The sequence below is a fragment of the Elephantulus edwardii genome, unplaced genomic scaffold, assembly GCF_000299155.1.
Source record: "Elephantulus edwardii isolate Elephantulus edwardi_28Jun2011 unplaced genomic scaffold, EleEdw1.0 scaffold00031, whole genome shotgun sequence".
Classification (NCBI taxonomy): Eukaryota; Metazoa; Chordata; class Mammalia; order Macroscelidea; family Macroscelididae; genus Elephantulus; species Elephantulus edwardii.
The window spans coordinates 6595030-6617897 of NW_006399781.1; the positions used below are offsets into that span (position 1 = coordinate 6595030).

General features: G+C 42.5%; 1 protein-coding gene across 1 annotated transcript in view; it reads right to left on the reverse strand.

Moving 5' to 3' along the window:
- The window catches only part of LOC102870629 (probable guanine nucleotide exchange factor MCF2L2-like), a 137366-nt gene that overhangs the window by 13769 nt on the left and 100729 nt on the right, over positions 1-22868 (reverse strand). The window contains exons 6-7 of the mRNA XM_006884156.1: positions 18947-18980; positions 13828-13928 (exon numbers count right to left, since the gene is read on the reverse strand). Coding sequence (XP_006884218.1) covers positions 13828-13928; positions 18947-18980 — 135 coding nt within the window. The remainder of the gene's footprint in view (positions 1-13827; positions 13929-18946; positions 18981-22868) is intronic.

A 22868-nucleotide genomic window follows, 5' to 3' on the forward strand; every position in this document is an offset into this window, starting at 1 on the left:
TAGAGAGGGTTAAACCAGGCTGCTCCTTGGAGGCAAGGATTCTGGGGCTTCGTCTGACATACTTTGGACATGTTGTAAGGAGAGACAGGACCTTGGAGAGGGACATCATGCTTGGTAGAGTAGAGGGACAGCGCAGGAGGGGAACATCCTCTATGAGGTGGATGGATTCAGTGACTGGGGTAATCGGGATGGGTGTGTCAGAGGCAATGAAATTGGCACAGGATAGAGCATGGTTTAGGGCTGTTGTACATAGGGTCGCTATGAGTCGCAAACGACTTGACGGCACATAACAACAACAACAGCATGCTAACACTAATCAAGGCACTAGGCCAAGTCTCACAGCAAGACTACCCAGCCTTACTTCCATTATATAAAATAAATAATGAAAAAGTACGTAAGCAAACTTACATGTAAGTAATTTATCTGGAGAGAGGGACCCTATGCTCTTAACCAAGGATCAGTGAAAGAATTGGGAAATAAGCCCTGCGTTTGATTTACAGCCAGGCATTTCATGCACAGCTTGAGACAGGCTTGAGATTTGCTGAGATACAGAACAGCTTTCAGCCGAGCTGCCACAGTAATACAGATGAGAAAGAATAATCTGGTGATTTGTTTCCAAAATTTAGCCAAGGAAGCCATGGTTCAAACCTCCCCTGCCACTGACGCTGGGGAGGTGTGGGACTGAGCACTGGCTAGTTGCACGGTGCACGGAGCGGCAGTGACAGCACCTAACATCAACAACTGTTCCTCTGCCTTGAAGGGGTTAAACCCAAGGAGCACTTTGTGGCAGCTGCATGCCAGGTGCCCTCCAGAACTCACAAAGGGAAAGCCCCAGAATGTTTCCGGGGCATAGGCGAGGTTCCACTTTTTTCTTGGTGGCAACTTCAGTGTACATTTTCTCTGCAAACCTCATTGTGGTTGAGACAAATGCAAGCCCTCCTTCAGTTTCCATTCTCAGGCCACCTTTTTTTAGTGCATTTTCTATTATCAACGTCCCCAGAGCTCACATAGCTGTCCGAACGTGTGGTTTAGATTCTCAGAATTGCTGGAAGTTGAGGCTAAGGAAAGTTCCTGATGGAGAAACCACCCCCAAAACTGCCCTCCCATGTTCTGAAGTAAAAGGCAGGAGGATGTAGAGGCAAAGACCAGATGACATGTCTCATTGAGCTCAGTCAAAATCTTGCTTTGACTTTCATCAAAGATTTAATAAGAATTTTCAGTAAGACAAAAGCATAAAGCTTCAAAACCACATGTGTAAATGGCTTCAGGAGCTCTGGTAGCCATGCGGGCAAGGAGTTGCACTGTCAACTCAAAAGGCAGGCAGTTTGAATCCACCAACTGCTCCATCAGAGAAAGATAGGTAGTCTCTTGCTGTATGCTTTATAACCTTCGAAAATCTGGTGGAGTGTCAGGTATGAGACGGTTTTGACTTGACAGCACATAACAACAAATAGTTTGCATTTTGTTTAAAAATGTATTTTATACAGAAAATATTAATGATCATCATCTCTGGTTACAACTGATATGTATTTTTTTAATAGCACTTTCTGTATATTCTAACTTTCTTACAATCTTTACAGCAGATTTAAAATAGTTAAAACCAGTAAGTCATCAGTCCAAGTTGTTGCTTGGTACCTCTTCTGCAATGAATGTTCTCTGATGAGTACAAGGCGTGCCACAAAGACCCTGACATTTTGAGCTCAGTTCCTGCATTTGCAAATATACTCAACTAAAAACTGAGAGGTTGGAGGGTCCATCGACCCAAAAGCTCTGAGGAGGAAAGGCCTGGCAATTTGCTTCTGAAAAACTATCCACTGGAGAGCATACGGAGCACAGTCCCACTCTGACACTCTTAGGGTTAGTGTGTGCTGGAGTCAGGTCATGAGGAAATTTGGTTCTAGCTGTTGTTATGGTACAGAGTCAGGAGAAAGATGGGAACTTATTTTGAGAAGGACAAACATTGCCTGGTAAGTTTCTGCATATTCTTTATGGGCAAGGGGAATGGGCCACCTCTACCAGTCCAGGAGGCTCAGGAGCATGGGTCCAGGGATTCTCCTCCCAAGTTTCAGGTTCACATATTTTCTCTAGCAGGGTCTGACTTTGCTTACTCACCTACAAGCACTAATTCATGTCCCTGAGTTGATTCCAACGCACAATGACCCTACAGAACAGAGCAGAACTGCTCCTGCTATAGGATTCCCAAGACTGTAAATGTGTGTGTGTGATATATATATACAAATACATACATATATACACATATGTTGTTATTAAGTGCCGTCAAGTCCTAGGCGACTCACAGCAAATCTATGAACGAAAGTCCTCAACACCTGCGTGACTTTCATCCTCTCTCCAGGTTCATAGGGTTTCTGGAGGCAAGCTATTTCAGAAGTGGATGTCACTCCTGCTTCCAAGCTTGTTTTAATAGGGAAGCTCCACCAAACACTGTCAGCCATGGGTAATCATTATCGTGTTTTGACACATCAGTGTCACAGTGTTCAGCTTCACAGCGACCACAAGCTACTGCTTTATGGCAAATGGACACATCAGGGCTATATTACCTAGAAGAATGTTTGAACAAACACAGTGAATAACAGGCCTGAGGGCCCTGGGTTAGAAGTCACCCACCTTTGGCTTGGTAGCATCGCTTTCTGTCCACTAGGCCAACTGATCACTCTCTGTTGATGTTATTGTTGTTAAGTGGCCTCGAATCGCAGGCGACCACAAGTTACCTCTGTACATATGTAAGTTAGATTGTTGGAGTCTGTGAGACTGGCTCTGGACAGGACAGGTTTCAGAGTTATTGTACACAGGGTTGCTATGAGTCACAGGTGACTCGATGGCACATAACTATATATATGTTGTTGTTGATTATTGTCAAGTTGAGCACGACTCCTAGTGACTCTATGAACCAAAGACCTGAAGCCTTTCTGTAACTATCGTCATTTCCCAAAGTTCATAGAATTTGCAGCATGTTGTTTAGGAAGTGGCTGCCACTCCTGCTTCCAAAACTATAGATACATGCTTTTTAAAATTTGGGGGTATTTTTTCCTTCACACTGTTCTTCATATCATCATTCCCATACATTGTGTTTTATAAAATTGGTCCTTACTGATCTATGCCCTCTATGACCTTGTCTGCATATCCGTACTGGATCTCTCCTGATTCCTTTACTCCCTCCTCCACCCACCAAACTCTAGGACCCCATGATTTCCCCACCCCCACCAGCCCCAGCCCCCTTGCCAGGGCTGTAAATCTGGATGGGAGCAGATTGCCACATCTTTCCCCCATGGAGTGGCTGGAGAGTTCAAATCACTGACCTTCTGGTTTGCAGTCCAACACTTAACCCACTGTGCCACCAGGGCTCCCCAAATGACCAGCAGTGGCTGTCACTTCAAGTTATATGAGGCCTACCTTCTTTCAAGTTGTTTCTGGTGCAAGGGATCAGGTCTGAAGATGGACAAGGAGGCCATCTGACTCTCACGTTGAACTTGAAACTGGCGATCAATAGCTCTGAATCTACCATTTTCACACTTCAGTGAATTAATGATCTGTAGCAACAGCCTCTCCATTTCCTGGTCTTATTCTTTAATGTTTCCCAAACCACATGAGCACTGGAGACACTGTGCGGGCTAGCACATGTGGAAGCATCCTTGGGTCACCACAAGTGAAAACTGAACTACGAGTGTTACAAAATTCACACCAACAATTTGTACTCCTGGGTTTCAGCACCAAAAGATTGCAATGTGGTAAGTGCCCTGACTTTTGTCTTCCTTGCCCAGTCAAGGAATGAGCTGAGAGGGGGCCAAGAAGGAGGTGGAGGCTGTCGCAGAGGCACCAGAGAATGTATAGCAAATTTTAATGGCTCTTAAAAGAGTTACTGGTCGGCATTACAGCCAATGTAGTATGATCAAGGCCCAGAAATGTCCATGGTCACCAGCGTCAGCGATGTTTGGCTTACAGAAAAGTCAAAGGGGCAGGCGCAAAAAGTGAAAGTAAAGGCAGTTTATGAGCTAAAGTATGTTTCCGAGGGAGGGATGGGTCACACTCCACAGAAAGGGAAGGAGTGGTGAGGATGACAAGGGATCAGATGCTTATCGAGCCCATCCACTGCCTCCTGAGCGGGCTCCAGCAATGCCGGTGAGGGGTGTCTGGGCCACTAGAATGCTGTTCCTGGAGGGTCTCATTCTTATTGTTCCTGACACAACCATGTGCCAGGTCTCTGTTCACTTGAGAACAAATTAGGTTACTTTAGGGGTAATTCTTATTGCACATGACCTATGAGGTGCTGGGGCATGTTTTATAAGCAACATTCTCAACTCCTGGCTCTGATTGGATAAGGACCAGCTTTTAAAAAAATTTATACTGGTTTATTTACAAATTTGGTATACATTGTTTTTCAAATCAGATGTTTCCCAATTCCTTTACGATTCCTCCCAGTCTCCTTCCACCCTTCAAATTGTGTGACCTTATGATTAACACTGTGTGGATCACAACAAACTGTGGCTGACTCTGAGAGGAATGGGAGTCCCAGGACACCTGATTGTGCTTATGCAAAGCCTATCACATCCACTTCTGAAATAGCTTGTCTCCAGAAACCCTGTGAACTTGGAGAAACGATGAAAGTTACGTAAGTGTTCAGGTCTTTTGTTCATAGAGTTGCTATGAGTCGTCTATGACTTGATGGCACTTAACAAAAACAACAACATACTTGGACAGGAGACAGTCATCAGAACAGAGCAAGGAAACACTGCATGGCTCAAAATTGGGAAGGGTGTACACCAGGTATGTGTCCTATCTCCATACCTTTTAAATATATATGTGGAACAGATTATCCGAGAGGCTGGGCTGTATAAGGAGAACTGTGGCATCAGGATTAGAAGTAGACTCATCAACAATTTGCATTGCACAGATGACACAGCCCTGCTTGCTGAAACTGAGGAGGACCTGAAGAGCTAGCTACAGAAGGTCAAGGACTGCAGCCTTCAATATGGATTGAAGCTCAACATCAAGAAAACAAAGACTCCCACCACTGGCCTGATTGGCATCATCATAATAGACAATGAAGAGACTGAGATTGTTAACAACTTCAGTTTGCTTGGCTCCACAGTCAACATACCTGGTACCAGCAGCCAGGAAATAAACAGAAGAATTACATTGGGAAAATCTGCTGTCAGAGACCTCTCCAAAGTACTGAAGAGCAATGATGTCAGTCTGGAGACTAAAGTGCACCTGGATCCAGGCCATGATCTTTGCAATTACCTGCTATGCATTGGAAAGCTGGACAATGACTAGAGATGATAGAAGGAGAATTGATACCCCTGACCTGTGGTGCTGGAGAAGGGTATTGACTATACCATGGACTTCTGAGAACAAACAAGTTCGTCCTAGAGAGCGTGAGACCAGACTGCTCCTTGGAGGCAAAGATTCTGAAGCTTTGTCTGACATACTTTGGACATATTGCAAGGTGGGACCAGTCCTTGGAGAGGACATCATGCTTGGGAGGGTGGAGGAACAGCACAAGAGAGGAAGACCCTCGATAAGATGGATTGATTCAGTCACTGGGGTAATGGGGGTATGTGTGTCAGAGATAATAAGGTTGGCACAGGTTAGAGCAGGGTTTAGGGTTGTTGTACATAGGGTCACTATGAGTTGGAGGGTACCTGATGGCACATAACAACAATGATTTACTCCACCTCTCATCTATTCTCAGCTCTCTGATTCCTCCCTGACCCCCCTTGGATCTTTATACTCATTCTACAATAATAGTCTCATACAATATTTGTCTTTATGCGACTGAGTTAGTTCACTCAGGATAATGCTCTCCAGTCCCTCCCAAGTTAGGTAATAATTTACAAGATCATTGCTCCTGTGTTCTGCATAGTATTCCATCATGTGGATGCATCATAATTTCTCAATCTATTCTATTATGGTTGGACATTTGGGCTGTTTCCACGTTCTTGTGATGGTGAATAATGCTGCTATTAACATTGGTGTACAAGTCTCCATTATGCCTCAGTTCTCATTTTCTCAGGGTTTATTCCAAGCAATGGAATAGGTGGATCATATGGAATTTCCACGTTCAGCTTTTTAAGGAAATGCAACTACCTTCGAGAGTGGTTGTACCATTTTACAATCCCACTAACACTGTATCTATCTTTCCACATCCTCTCCAACATTTATTACTTGCTGTCCTGTTAAACTTTGCCACTGCTACTGGAGTGAGATGGTAACTCATAGTGGTTTTGATTTGCATCTCTCTTATTCCAGTGATATGGAGCATTTCTTCATTTGTCTATTGGTCATCTGAATATCTTCTTCTATGAAGTCTTTTCATGCCTTTTGTCCATTTTGTAATTGAGTTATTAGTCTTTTTCTTGTGGAGACTGTAGGATACTATAAATTTTTGGTATAAGATCCTTGTCTGAGATGGTACTGCCAAATGTTTTTCCTAGTCAGTAGGTTTTCTTTTCACTCTGTTGGAAAAAGTTTTTTATATACACAGTGATTTACTCTTTAGAAGGCCCCATTTGTCAATTTTATCCTCTCCAGATTGTGCATTTCTGGCTGTGTTTGGCAGTCTGTTTATATCATAAACTAGTCTGTCTAAGCTTGATGTCAGTTTGCAAGGATTAGCTTTTGTTCTCTTACTCACCCTTTACAGTATATGGGTTCAAGCTGTTGCTTGGCAAAGTTCTGCAGAAAATGCAAGGCCCTTTATGACTTTACCTTTAACTCTCCTCTGTGCTTTTTATATTTTTTATAGTATTTTGTAACAGCCTTTACTAAAAATGCGATTAGTTGTGCTTATCATTTATATTCTTGTATACAGCCTCAAAATTGATTACACTTTAAACCGTAAAAAAAAAATTCAAAGGAAAATGTGATAGGAAATTTGATTGATTAAGATTCCATTTTAGGCCTTTATTTTTCTGATAAGTTGCATATTTATGAAATTTCAAAATTAATCTTTTTACTTTACTCTTTTTTGTATTGTTTCTAATTTTTCCATTCTTCTTCTAAAATTTTGTTTGTGTTTTTAATTTTTTTTAAAGTTTTATTTATTTTTTTAAATTTTATTATTTTTGTGTGCGTGTACCGTCAAATCAGATCTGACTGGTACAGGAGGAGATTGTCCCTCCTTCGCCGGCAGAGCATCTGGTGGATTCGAACCGTGTGTCTCTGGGATTGTAGTTGCAGCTCCTTACCACTAGGCCACCAGAGCTCCCCTAAAGTTTTATTTTATTAATCTTAATGAACATTTATAGAGATTTTGGATTTCCATTCATTCATTGTTGCACTTTTTATCCCAAATTATTTCATCGATAGTTAACTCCTAACAACAGCAAGCCAAAGACTAGGACTTTCAATACCACACCCATCAACCATAGCAGAATCCTCATTTGTATTTGGTGAGTAGGTGATTCAGGAGCAGAATCCAGCTCCTTCCAGGACCTCTCCTGGTCTTATGTCTTTTACGGGAGTTTCTCTAGCAGCAGGTAACTCACTGCTGTGGAACTGGAACCAATGTGTCATCGCTGGCCTTTCTGCAGGTTTCTGCAGCTGGGAGTCACCAGAGAGGAGATCGCTCCTCTTTATCCCCTAGAGCAACTGATGGACTTGACCCCAGAACGGCACCACCATTGGGTTTAGGAGTGCAGCTTCCACAGACTACACCACCCTGCTGCTAACTCCCTCAAGAGCAGAGGGTGTGAGTAATTTACTGAGAGAGTACTTTCTGATGGAAGCTAAAAGGTAGTGATTTAAGAGGCACAGATGTGGGCCCAGCCAAGTCTAGCATGACCCTGTGGGAATGGTGGAGCATGAACGGTGCCACCGTTGTTCCTTCTTAGGTAAAATGGCTGGTTTGGTTGTCAACCTGTAGGCCAGTCACTGGGGAGGTCATAACCTCTCAGGCATGCTGTGTTAGGTGCGAGTAATTCTCAGAAGGCCCTGACTGGGAGGTGTTGGTGTCTAGCTTCAGAGCATCTGGAGAATGGTGGACCAGGCTGGTAAAAAGGCCAAGGGTAGGGGGCTGGGGTGGTCCTTCAACAGCTTCTACCATGTGACTTTCCCCCACTGTATAACTGAGCTTTTTGAGGCAGGAGAGCCCACTATCCTAATACTTGGATCAGGTGAAGAAGGAATGGAATCAGGTGGAAGAAGAATCGATAACACTTTCTTCACGGTCTGAATGGTGGCTTAGCGGGTAGGAGTTACACTGCCAACCTAAAGGTACACAGTTGGAACTCACCAGCTGCTCAGTAGCAGAGAGATGGGTAATTAACTCTTGTGCAATTCACTGCCTCCAAAAACCTGCTGGAGGGTCAGCTGTGAGTAGATTCCAACCCAATAGGACACAACAACAGCAACATTAAGCCCAACGTCACTTAGGCACACACAGACATAAGTCATTCTACGGTTATCTTCCCATTTCCTGAAATGAGCTGGTTTCTCCAGCAAGAAGTGGTGTGTGCATGTTCTTGCGTCATCTCTCCCACCCTTCCTCTCTCCCCACCCTGAAACTACAGACAAACCTGACTAAAACCCCAAACACCAAACCCAGGGCTATTGAGACAAACCCTACGTGCCAATGAGGATTTTCTTCGATGTAATCTCTCCAAAAGTAGACCACCAGGCTTCTCTTCCATGGCACTGCTAGGGGGGGTTTCAAACCACCAACTTTCGGGTTAGCTCTTGTTGCTATTTGGAATCGACTCATAGAAGACTCTCTTCAGAGGCTGTAAATTGCACAGGAGGAAATTGCCCATCCTTCTCCTTCCTGCGGAGCGAGGTGAGTACAAGCCACTTGTGTCCCAAAGGGACCTGGAACCCACACTTAGATTTTACAATGCCACCCGTGGTTTCCTGCCCTTACTCCATGCCTTCTGAGTCTAATCATCTCAAATTCGCAGGGTCAGAGACAGAAGGGAGGAACTGAAGGCACATGGACAACCCACCTCGTTGTCCTGGGTGAAGAAAAAGTTATAAATCAACCAATTGGCTTTTATCTGCTGGTGATTAGCAAGTTTGTAGACCAGGGTCAACCTTTCTGTCCTCAAGTAAAGAGTCCTTTAAAGGTAACTCTGTAAGAGGTTGTTGGCACATGAAAAAAAAGGAGTTAAATACCTCAGAACACACACACACACACACACACACCCCAGCATGCTTTATTACTTGGCAAAATTTGATAGACTTAAGTTTCTACTGTCTCTCTCATCTTTGAGTCAGAATTGATCAGAATGGGTTTCCCTGGGTGCAGAATATGCACGAGATTGCTCATTTTTCTCCCAAGGAATTGGAACTACCAAGTGGATATGAACTGTCAGAGGTGCAGCCTTTGGTTGACCAGGACAATTCCCTCTGGGCTGAGCCACCAGCACACCCTGTGATGGGTGGCATCACCCACTAAAAGGAAACTTCTGGGTTTGAAAAGGAAAGCCTCAGCCCATGTTTCTGTTTTATGCAGGATCTTTCTAAGAGGTCTTTTGCCACTTGGAGTTTTCCGCATAGGAGGGCAAGCTGGGCTATGATCTGATCTCAGTAAATCACACACAGTATTGTAAGGAAGGTGCAGAAATAGTTATTTAGGAGACGAAAATCTGGTTTTAAAATTGTTAACCTCCAACCCAAGGTCTTCACAGGAGAACCAAAGGTAAAAATTGTATGCCTCCAGGAGGTCCTGCTACAGGTCACACGGGTACAAGTTTTATCATTATGGGAGGAAGAGAAGCAGAGAGGAGGGAAAGAAAGAGCAAAGGGAGGGAAGGGCCAAGGAAGGGAGAGAGACAGGAAGAGAGGGGAAAAGGGAGAGAGAAAGGGGGAGAGGGACAAAAGGTAGGAAGGGGGGGATGAAGGAGGGAGGGACAGAGCATTAGGGACTGTATTCTGTGAACTCTACCAGGCGAGAATTTTCTCAAGTCTTACTTTCTTTGGTCTGTACTAGGTAGAAAATAGGTCATTTTTCATTTTCCAAATATAAAATGTTATAGCACACACACACACACTAAATGAAAATCATGGCCTTATTAAATGCCATTGCTATTAATATTTGTTGACCAAGACTGTGTGACCTTCCTCCTGTTTAAGTTCCCGTTTCATGCTTATTAGCATCCTAGAGTCTAGAAGCCGGAGGGGGAAACTTAGAGTAGTCATCCTTGCTCTGAGGTGTGTGGACCAGTGTTGTGCTTGCTCTGAGACTTTTTTGTACTTTTCTGGGGCTCAATAAATGTCTTTTAAATTAAGAGTCATGTAGGTGCTTAAAGGGCTGTTCCATGTCCTCCCAAATCAATCTCAGGGTAATCCAAACCCCAAACCCCAATACTAAACTCACGCTGTCACTACGGGCAGTCGTAAATGAATAAAGTAAAAGGCCTTTTATTTGAATAGTGGAAGCAAGAAAAGATAATAAAACAGCATATTAAAAGTCCCATCAATGCATAATCTAAGATTATGCCATTGAAATACACAATATACAACCACCTCCACGTCTCTTTTTTTTCTTTTTGGCCCCATGCCCAATTCTGCAGATAGGAAAACTGAAGCACAAAGAGATTGGAGCGGAAGTGTTGTGAAATGCTTGGAAGGAAAGCTTCTACCCTCCTCAGGCATGGCTCTAGAGGAGGTGAAATCCAGAGACCCTGGATACATACAGCAGGAAATAAATACCAGCACCTCGTGTCCTGGTGTTCTAGTCACGCTGTGCCTAAGGTGAATGATGTTTGGGTTTGTGGTTTTTTTCCCTTTTAAGTGGGGGTTCCTTTTCCATGTGAGACATCTGCTCTTCATTTAAATGCTGGTCTAATCATAGCGACACCAATGGATAGCAGAAAGTTTCTTTATATTCTGTTGTTGTGTACCATCAAGTCAGGATTGACTCAGAGCTGACCCTCCAGCAGGTTTTCAGAGGCAGTAAATCGTGTGACAGGAGATTGCCCATCTTTCTCTCGCTAAGCAGCTGGTGGGCTCAAACTGTTTGCTTTGGCAAATACAATTCTTAACACTAAGTCACCAGACCTTCCCATGGGAGCAAATGATGACATGCTGCTAAGTTAAAGCCTGGTGGTTCAAACCTACCCAGAGGCTTTCCAGGAGAAAGAACGAATTATTTACCCTGTAAAAAGGAACCTATGATATGGAACGTTTACTCTCAGAGGGAAATATTCTTTAACAGTTACTAGGATGAAACCAAGTTTCTCCTTGGATGATAGGATTTTGAAACTCCATCTCACATACTTTGGCCATACTGCCAGAAGGGACCAGTCCTTGGAGAAGGACATCATGCTCTGAAGGGGAGAGGCACAGTGGAGGAGAGGAAGATTCTGGATGAGATGGATTGACACAGTAACTAGAGCAATGGAGGCTGATGTGTTGGAGACGTGAGACTGGTTCAGGACAGGGCAGGCTTCAGAAATGTTGTACATAGGGTCACTATGGGTCATAGGCGACTCGATAGTACATAACAGCAACAGGGCGCTCTGGTGGGCCAGTGGTAAGAAGCTGCACTGCAATCTTCAAGGCATGTAGTTCGAATCCAATAACTACTCTGCAGAAGAAAGATGGGCAATCTCCTCCCATGTGATAACTGTCTCTGGGTCACTTCTGACTCCAAGTACATAATAACAACAACAGCAGGGATAGAGGGTAGTGGTGAAGGAAATATCAGAAATTAGAGAACATGCCACTGAGTCAGTTTCCAGCACTGCCCATCTGTCTCCCATGTGGTAGATTTAAACAACTGCCTTTCTGGAGAGCTGCACAATAGGTAACACACTAAGGCACCAGAGCTCCTTGCTAAGAGATTTCTGGATAACAGACACATATTAAGCTGGGAGAAGGGAAAGGAAATAGACACTAAGGGTGTGGCCAGCAGGATAACTCTAAAGAAAGGGGCACAAGAAATACAAAGGGAAACTCTATTACTTATACAATTCTGCATCAATAATGAAAAGAAATATTCATTCACAAGTAGATACAAAGGTACACAGGCAAGTGGAACAGATCCAGGCAGGTGAAAGGGACCACGCCCAGAGGTTTGGCTGATGATATTTCTGCATTCTTGTTTGTACATGATGCTAAGAGTGCAGCCAACAGGAATCAAAGTTATTTATGATTCTTAATCACATCCAATCCCATTAGAATTGAATTAGTCATCCTGAGGCCTCAGAGAAGTAGTCTTGGGACATACCACACAGCCCACAATGTTCTACACACTGCTTTGATGAGCAGCAACTGGGGTCTTAAAAGCTTTTGAGGAGACATGTAAAGTGCAATACTGGGCTCCCTCTCTGGCACTAAGAAGAGTGAACAGAGCACAGACACAGGGAAACAGTTAGTCTAAAGGACTAATGGATTATGTGGAACCTCCACTTCTGTAACCACCCTGAAACCAGATGGTGCCTGGTTACCACTGATGATTGCAGTAAAAGGGATGGATGTAGAGGGTCCTGATCAGAGAGGGAGAGCAATGTGGAACAAGGCTAAAAAATCATAAAAATCGTGAGGCTTGCTGGTCTGACAGAGACTGGTGGAACCCTTGACACTATGGCCCTCAGGCATCCTTCACACCTAGAAGAAAACTCACCTTGTGGCTCAACTTTTAACTAAATAATAGATAGGCTTATAACAATAAGCTTATAAGACTTATTAGGCAAACCAGGGAGCTGTTCTTTAGAACAATTACCCACACAACATGAGAAGAAAGCATGCATTCAGTGATAAAGCTCAGAAGGCAAAATGAACAGCATTGAAGGATGAATGGGAATGGGAATCAGAGACGTGCGAAGAGCACTGTTACTATATAAGGATTTGAATCAAAACCCAAAATGTCTCTAAGTGGTTGTACGGAAAACTAATGTGCTTTCTAAACTATCAATCAAATCACAAAACAGTTGTTCGTTGTTGTTGTTGTTTTTAAATACATTCCTTGAGGTGAGGACAATTCCATAGCATCTAACACTAACCAAACCTCAAAAACTCAATGCTATTGAGTCAATTATTATTCATAGTAACTCTATTGTTACTGTTATGTACCACTGAGTCAGATCTGACCCATAGCTGACCCTCCAGCAGGTTTTCAGAGTCAAGAAATCACACAAGAGGACATTGTCCAACTTTCTCCCACAAAGCAGCTGGTGGATTTGAACTGTGTGCCTTCGGGATGGCATGCAATTCCTTACCATAAACCACCAGATATCCTTAGTGAATCTATAGAACAGATAAAGGAGAAGTGCCCCACAGGGTTTCCAAGGTAATGGTGGCAATGGGTTTGAACTAGTTACCTTTTGTTAGCAGCCAATCTCTTAAGCATTGTATCACAAGGGTTCCTTCTAGCTCCAATAGTTGGTATAAATGCTTTACTCTTCCATGTTGCTGTCGTTGTTGTCATGTACCACTGAGTCGAAATCAACCCATTGCTGACCCAGTGGGTTTTCAAAGGCTGTTAATTCACAGGGGATTGTCCATCCTTTTCCTGTGGAGCAACTGATAGATTCTAACTGCATGTCTTCGGGATTGCAGAGCAGTTTCTTACCACTACATCACCCCTATTTATAATTAAGGAAGGGCTAAGGCTCAGATGAGGGAGCTCTGGTGGCCTAGTGGCAAGACGCTGTGCTGCAACCTTGGAGGCATGTGGTTTGAGGCCAACAGCTGCTTCACGGGAAGATAGACAATCTCCTCCTGTGTGATTAACTGTCTCTGAAAACCCACCCAGAGGGTCACCTACGGGTCAGTTCCGACTCTAAGGTACACAATGACAACAACAAGACTCAGATAAGCAGTAGGCACAATCCGATTTCTTGCATGCTTCACTTTCCCATTGGCCCCTACCTTTAATCCCACAGATGCTGAGGACTGAGTCTTCCTTGCTACTGCTGGTGGGTCTTTCCATATTTTCCGTCCAAGGTACACATTTCAATTCATTTTCTTTGCTTTAGAAAAAGCAAACAAACATTTATAAGCATTGTATAACTGGACAGAATGGCATCTCCATTCCTCCATACACCAGCTCATTCACCTGAGGTTACCTCTCAAACCTGCTTCACCTTTTTTTGAAACTTCAGTCTAAGAGTGCCTCAAACTCTGCAGAGTCAGAGATGGCCCGTAGGTAATGTTTAAGAGTTACCACTTACTCGATTAAATGGTTAACGTCTACTTGGCTGCACATCTTAAAATGAAGAGATGAGGAAGAGGAAGGATCTTCTTTCATCCTTTCACATCTCAAAAACCCTCATGCTGGCTCACGATAGCTCCCTTCTCCCATCTTTCCAGGCCTGAAACTCCATTTATTCCATTGCTCCTTCAGGTTGGATTCAATGATAAGCACTGACCTAGATACTGAAGGTCCAACGACAGGTGTTTTAGAGTGAAGCGTTCAGCTATGCAGGAGCCCAGGAGAAAGAGCTGTTGAATATGGAGCTAATTCTGAAGCCTCATGGTCAATTAAAAAAGAAACCTCCATGTTGTTGCTTCTGAATTTCACTCACTTTCCTCCTGTTGTTGTTAGGTGATGTTTAGTCAAGCCCGATGCATAGTGACCCTATGAACAACGGCTCTGAACCTTGTCCTTCCTGCACCATTCTCACAATTTCTCATATATGTAGCCCATTGCTGTAGTCATTGTGTCAATCTGTCTGCTTGAGGGTCTTCCTTTCTTTCGCTAAGCCCTTTACCTTTTCAAGCATGATATCCCTTTCTCCTCCCTCCCTTATTTTCTTGTTATGTACCATCAATTCAGATCTGACTGGCACAGGAGGAGATTGCCCCTCCTTCTCCAGTGGAGCATCTGGTGGATTAGAACTCCATGCCTTCGGGATTGCAGCACAGCTTCTTGCCACTAGACCACCAGAGCTCCCTCATGATATCCCTTTCAAAAGCATGGACCTTTCTAATAACATGCCTGAAGTATGTGAGGTGAAGCTTCTCCATTCTTGCCCCTAAGAAGCATTTGGTTGTACTTTCTCCAAGACATCTGTTTGTTCTTTTGGCAGTTCCATGGAATATTCAGTACTCTTCCCCAATGCCTCAATTCTTCTGTTATCCTTATTCGCTGACCAGATGAATGGTAAGTGACTGAAAAAAACTGTGGCTTGGAACACAAGCACCTTAATAATTTCTGTCTTTGACAGCTGTCTTTCCCAAGGTCTCTTTCGTTTTCTTGCCTGCTGGTACAAAGGACGTTGATTATGGAGCCACACTTCCTTAGCAAAGCTCCATTCTTGTGGAAATTTATTATCAGAATTTTAAAAGTGTTAGGATTAGAACCAAAGATAGGGGAAGGGAAAAGTTACATGAGAGTCAGGAAGTAGATACTGACATACATAAAAATAGTACTTTGAGGGGAGCTCTGGTGGCCTGGGGAGCTCTGGTGGCCTAGTGGCAAGAAGCTGCAACTGCAATCTCAGAGATGCACGGGTCGAATCCACCAGATGCTCTGCTGGAGAAGGAGGAATAATCTCCTCCTGTACCAGTCAGATCTGATTTGATGGTACACACAAAAAATAATGAAATAAAATTTTAAAAAAATAGTACTTTGGGTGCATAAATGATAAAGAAGTGGACACTTTGGATGCATGGATAACATCAAAGAACAGGAACTAGAATAAGACCCACCCACTAAACTTTGAACTCTCCATGGCATCGCCTTATTGGCCCAGACTCCAGAGAACCAGGCCATAAATAGAGCCTTCCTCACTAATGAGGCATTTGTCCTCTGTATTTCCTTTTAAGGACGGAGGCCAGTGCCTTTGGGGATGTAACTTTCTAATAAATCCATCTTTACTATTTTACCCTCATTTCTGCCTCCTTATCTTTGCCTCCTCATTGCTGCTTCAGCCTATACTCCACTAAAGTCTGGTCTCCCAAGCAACACTAAAATTTCTACGGGCTGTACTACCTTGGTACTTGGGTAGTGTCCTCTTCTCTGGTCTCTCCTGCCTGATGCAATTTTTTTGCCTGTGTGAGAATGGCAAACTAGGGCACTCCCAGCGCAGTAACAGGAAGTAGCACCAGAGGAAAAAAAGGACATAAACTTATGCTCAGGCTTCATTTATAAGATGCACATCGCTGGAGCAAAGGTGCAGACAAGGGCCTTGGTGGCTCTTTCAAACTTAGAATGACGAGGCCGAGGCTTATTGTCAAGGAAACACTGAAAGCTGGTCTGAGCTTGAGCAAGGCGTATCCTCAGATAACATTACAACTGACAATTAAAAACCCCAGAGACCCTACATGCTGCTGGGTGGTGGTGGCCTGAATGTACTCTCCTGGCTATTTTGAAAATGACATTCAGCAAGATTTTGCTTGCAGAGGAAGACTAAATATGGCCCACCAGAGCATTGCATGGAGTTCACTGCCTCACAGAGACAACCTTGGTTTGAGTCCTTGTTCTACTGCCTTTATTAATTTTTTTCCAACCTTGAGCAGGTCTGTTCACCACTCTGGAAGCCCCTTCTGCACTTGTGGAAGGAGAAAGTCATAATACCTACTTTGAGTTACAATTAGACCACTTGGCAGAGAGGAAAGGGGCAACGGTGGTGGTGCTAGAGCTAAAAGTGCTGTCCCTGGCTATGGTCCCTGGTAAGGAGCAAGGTCTGGACCTCAAAAGAGCTTCAGGGGATGGAAGGGGAACTGCCTAGCCCCTGGGGAGAACCACGTGGCAGGCAAGTGCCACCCAGTCCCTGGGGGAAGCCACCCAACCCCTGGGCAGAGCTGCCTGGTATGTATGAGGAACTTTATCTAAGCCACTTTCCTCCACTTCCTCCTCCAGTACACCTGCAAGTAACACCTCCAAAGCCCTTTTCTTTGTAACTCACAAGTTTGTTCTCTCTAGATGTGCTCTCTTTCCTATAGATAAACTGAAGACAGTCTTTTCCAGAACCTGAACCCTGAGCCAGGTTCCAGAGACAAAAGGGAAATGTAACTGCCAGCTAAGGAAGCAATGGTGGATGGAGCTTCAAAGTTCAGCTAGCCACTCCCACTAGACTCACCCACACAAACAGCTTGCAGTCCAGAGGGCAGAAAATGTCAGAAAAATATCTTCTACCTGAACAAGAAGTCATGCAACTTCAACTCAGGACCACTAAGTAAAGTGTTCTCTATCATCTAACACCCTTGTTCAGCATGAAGCAACAAGAGAGTCTGTGCCCCTATTCCCAAATGGGAGATTCACAAATAAAAAAGCCAATCTCTTTGTAAAAAAAGAACCTCACCTGGTTCTAAACTTCTCCTTAGTAACACTTATTGTTCCCCTTTTCCTGTGTCTATGAATATCCTGTATCTCTGATAAGATGCAAACAGTAACTTGCTACCCATATAAAAAGGTCTCTCTTTTTTGGATTGTTTCATTTTTTACATTTTTCTATTTGAATTCTTGCTTGGCGACAGGATTCTGAAGTTTAGTCTGACATATTTTGGGCATGTTGCAAGGAGGGACCAGTCCTTGGAGAGGGATGTCATGCTTGGAAAGGTGGAGGAACAGTGCAGGAGAGGAAGACCCTTGATGCGATGGATTGACTCAGTGACTGGGGTGATGGGGGTATGTGTATTAGAGACAATAAGATTGGCACAGGATAGAGCAGGGTTTAGAGCTATTATACATAGGGTCACTATGAGTTGCAGGTGACTCAATGGCACATAACAACTACAACATTTAAAAAATACTTCCCACCCCCACACTTTACTTCATTGACATTATGCCCACACATTGTGTTTTATAAATTAAGTTACCATTGGACTATGCCACAGTTACCGTCTTTTCAGGTCCCTACCTCTCTTAATTAAAAAACCAGGAAGCAAAATATATGAACACCCCATTTAACACCTCAATGTAATGGAACTTCACTATTGTAATGTGTATTGATCTTCCTGTAAGATGTAGCCATTTAAAGTCTCAGGAATAACAGATCTGCCAGCTGCCTGATTCTTGCCCACTTTATCTTTTTCCTTTTATACAGCATGCTGAAATAAATTACCTTTCTTAACTTCTTGTAGCTGCAGTGATTACTTATTTTTTTCCTCTACAACACAAGTAAGCTGTGCCCAAAGCTGAACTTCATCACCCTGTGGCTTTGCTGGCTGAGTAGTTTGCTAAACTGATTTAATTAGTCAATGTCTTCTTTCATTTGTTTATTCACCAAACATTTACTCAACATCCATACAACTGCCAGGTACTACATGAGGCCCCAGGGGTGAGAAACTGAATAAGACAACCTCTATGGCTTAGAGGAATTCATTGTGTACCAAAAAGAAAATTCTAAACACATCATAACATTATAACACAGCATAGAGTAATAGAGATAGATAGTCCAGAGAGTGTGGGTTGTGGAGAAGGGAGAAACTCTTCTGTCTTTCTGAGCCTCTCTTTTTTCCACCTCTATAATTTCTTTGAGCCTTGAGAGGCTGCATCAAAATTAGGCCACATAAGCCCAGAAAAAATGAAGCAAGCTCCTGTATTCAAACTGGGTCACAGTCTACAGTTTATTCAACAAGTGTTCAATGGACACGCCTGAATGTTTTGAGCAGAGAGACAAATGAAAGACGAAGAAGGTGGGCTAAGCAGCTTCTCTGAGGACTTCATCCTGAACAAAGGATGTGTACACATTCCTCCATGACAAGGAGAAATTAAATCAGGGAGAGCACGATGCCAACTGAGCGAAGCAAGAGTCAGGGCAGGAAACAGGTGTAGAATTGGAAGTAGTCATAAGAAAACTCTAGGAAACAGCCAAAGGGCAGTTAAAGGAAGGTTACAAAATGCTGCGTCTGCCCTCAACAGCAATACTTGCAGCACCAGTGGAAAAGATTCCATAGGCTGGCTGATAGAAAATTTATATTAAAAGAAAAAAAAAACTTGAAATCCTTTGTAATAAGCTGAGTGTTCTAAAAATGATGCAGAATCAATGTGAACTGTCTGCAGTAGTTAACACTTTAAAAAGAAAAAAAATCCAATACTAACCTAGTACTTGCTTCAAACTGTAGGCTCTCTTGGCCTGAAAACAAAAACAAAGCAAAACCATTAGCACCCTCAAATTTATGTCCATTTGACTTAATATAATGTACTGATTTTACACACACACACACACACACACACACACACACACACACACACACCCCATAGGGACATACCACAGAAAGACATGAAAATAAGCTCTGGAGCTCAATTAGCCTAGTGGTAGGAAGTTGTGCTGCAATCCCAAAGGCAAGAAGCTCAAGTCCACCAGCAGCTCCAGAGGAGGAGGACAGGCAATCTTCTCTTATAGGCTGGTTCTTACTCGATGGCATACAACAACATATTGAGGTCTTACTTTCCTAGGAACTCAGAGCTTTCCCCCTGGTTCACCTGCAGACTGTTGATGAGTCTTCTTCCAATTTTGATGCCACATTCTTGGTCATATCTAGTTTCTCAGATTATTTGTTCAGCATACAGACTGAATAGCTATGGTGGAAGGCTATAACCATGATATACCTTTCCTGATATGAAATCATGCAGTATCTCCTCGTTTTGTCCCAATGACAGCTTCTTGGTTCATGGACAGGCTCCTTAAAAGCACCATTAAGTGTTTTGTAATTCTTAATTCTTTCACAATATTATCCATTATTTATTATGATTCACCCAGTCAAAGGCCTTTGCATAGTCAATAACCCAGAAGTAAGTCATTAGAGAAATACAAATTAAGAACTCAATGAGATATCATTATAAACTTATTGTTTTATGTGTTGTTGAGTCAACTGTGACAGTGATCCTATGAACAGAAGATATGACCCTCGTCCTATCATGTGTCATCCTCATCATCTCCAATATACTTGAGCCCATTGTTACAATCACTGTATCTATTCATCTAATTGAGGGTCTTCCTCTCCTATGCTGACCCTCTACCTTTCCAAACATGATGTCCTTTTCCAAGGACTTTTTTGTATTCCTAACAAAAGGTCCAAAGTATGTGAGACAAAGCTTCACCATCCTTGCTTCCAAGAAACATCTTGGTGGCACTTTCTTCAAGATGTATCTGTTTGTTCTTTAGACAGTCTATGGGATATTCGCCACCCCTCTCCAAAACCACAACTCAAAGGCATCAATTCTTCTGTATTTATTGTCCAAAGGCTATGGCTGGGATTAGGTGTACCTTCGTCTTTAAACTGACATCCTTGCTCGTTAGAGTTTTTCAGAGATTGCTGATAGCAGAGTCTCCCAATGTGATGTCTTTTTATACATTTATTAGAATGCCTGACGTTGGAAAAGACTGATGATATCAAACACGAGTATAACTAAAATTCTCATATACTGAGAACATAAAATATTTTCAGGCACCTTGAAAAATAGTGCGGTAATTTCTTGAAAAATTAAACATATACTTGCCATATAGCTTAATCATTATATTATATATTAATCATTAATCTTATATATCTATCCAAGAGAAATTAAAAAAATACATCACTATCAACAAAATATCTACTTGAATGTTCATTGCAGCAGTATTCAAATTAGACAAAAAGTAAAGACAATTCAAAATGTTCATTAGCAAGTAAATGGATAAGGTAATGGGGATGTATCCCAAACAATAGAATTCTATTTTAGCAATAAAAAGGAATTTATTACTGATACTCAAAGCAAGATGCATAAATATCAAAGCAATTATTTAGGCAAGGTACAAGGGGCACTTGATGAGACATGAAGATAAAATTCATGAACCAGTAGTTATGAATTATATAACACATGATGTATATAAATGACTATATAGAACAAAGGGTACATGAATAAAAATGATTGCATAAATGTGAATGATTGTATAAAACACAACATAAATGAAAGAAACATGATGTATATGAATGATTTTATGCAAACCAATTAAAAAAGACAATTTTAGAAAATGACTCCAAAAAAACCAATTATATGGAGAGAAGTGATTCAGACCTTGTCGTCCCCAAAAAATACCCACTGAATGATTCAACCCATGGGGTTTTGGGAATGCAATCTATTTTATAGAGACAGAAAGCAGACAAGTTATTGCTGAGGGGGCTGTGGAGGTTGAGGGGGCAGGAGAAAGGAAATGCAAACGGACATGTGGTCATTTTGAGTGAGTTCATTTTTTTCAGTTGGGGTCATGCTCTCGCTGGTGTGTGAACATGTATCAAGATTAAGTTATACACTACAAAGTATGCAGTTTGCTTATTACACATCCTGCAGATGTTCAGAAAAAGAATATATAAAGCTTTCCCCCCCCAAACTTTCCCAAGCTATCAGAGAGCTGCAAATCAAAATAACTATGAGATGTCATCTTATCCCAGCAACAATCACAAAGGTCAACAAGAAAGTAAATAACAAATGCTGGTGAGTTTGTGGAGAGATTGGAGACTGGAACACTTATTCACTGTTAGTGGGACTGTAAAATGATACAACCACTATGGAATGTGGTCTGGCGCTTTCTCAAAAAGGTGGAGACAGGAATACCATTTGACCCAGTAATTCCACTACTGGGAATATACCCTAAAGAAACCAGAGCTTCCACCCAAACACAACAAATGCACATCCATATTTATTGCTGCATTATTCACAATAGTTATTGCTGCATTATTCACAATAGTAAAAATGTGGAAGCTGCCCAAGTGTCCATCAACAAATGAATGGATAGAATAATGATGGCACATTAAGACAATGGAATATTACTCAGCAATGAAAGCAATGACTTTCTAAAAACATTACACAACATGGGCAAGCCTGGAAAGCATTATACTGAGTGAAATATCTCAGTCACAAAAGGACAAATGCTGCCTAACACTGTTATTAAATAGGACCGTTATGGGGGCCTTGGAGGGAGAATAGGAAAAATGGATAGATAACAACACTGCATTAGGACAGATGAGAGGAAAAACTGTCTGAAAGGAATATATGAGTCACCATTACATGTGATGACAACCCTCTGGAACAAGAGGTGCATTGCAAAGTGGACTGGGGATGGGGAAAGGATGAGGGGAAAGGGAGGGAAATATGCAACAAGGAATGAATGAATGAAAACTCAACTTTCTGTAAACTTTCACTAAAATCACAACATATTTTTTTAAACAAGAAAAGAGGCTATGCTACAGTCCTGAAGGCACATGGTTCAAATCCAATGGCTGCTTCACAGGAGAAAGATGGGTGCGCTCCTCAAGTGCAATTAACTGTCTCTGAAAAGTTGCCGGAGGGTCAGCTACGGGTCAGTTCTGACTCTACAGTGCACACCAACAACAAGCTGGAGTACATATTCATAGGCATGAAATCTAGGCATTCTAATGCCACCCTGCTGTGGAGGAACCTGGAGATCTGCATTTGTAACAAGTCCTTCAGGTAACTCTGATGCAGATCCCTGAACTACTCTTTGAGACAGACATATCGAGGGACCAAACATGTCTACAAAAATCTGGCCACTAGAATGTTATTTCTTTTTTTTATTATTATTAATTTTAATGAACGTTTACAGAGACTTTGGATTTCCATTCATTCATTGTTGCATTTTTCTCCCTGCCCACCTCTATCCCCCACCAGTTCACTCTTATCTTTTAAAAGTAAAATTCTTTCATTGTTATACAATCCCCCACCCCACCCCCAGTCCCCTCCACTATGCAGCCTTCAAAGAATGTTATTCCTGAGAAAAGTAAGTCAAGATAACAGTGCCTGTATTCTATCTCTAGCACACTCATTAGCCATTACTATCAACAATCTGTGTTATGCAGATGACACAACCCTACTTGCTGAAACTGAAGAGGACCTGGAGTGCTTCCTGAAGAAGTTCAAGGACTGCAGCCTTCAATATGGATTGAGGCTCAATATCAAGACGACAAAGATTTTCACCACTGGGCCAATCGGCAGCATCAGGATGGATGGTGAAGAAATTGAGATT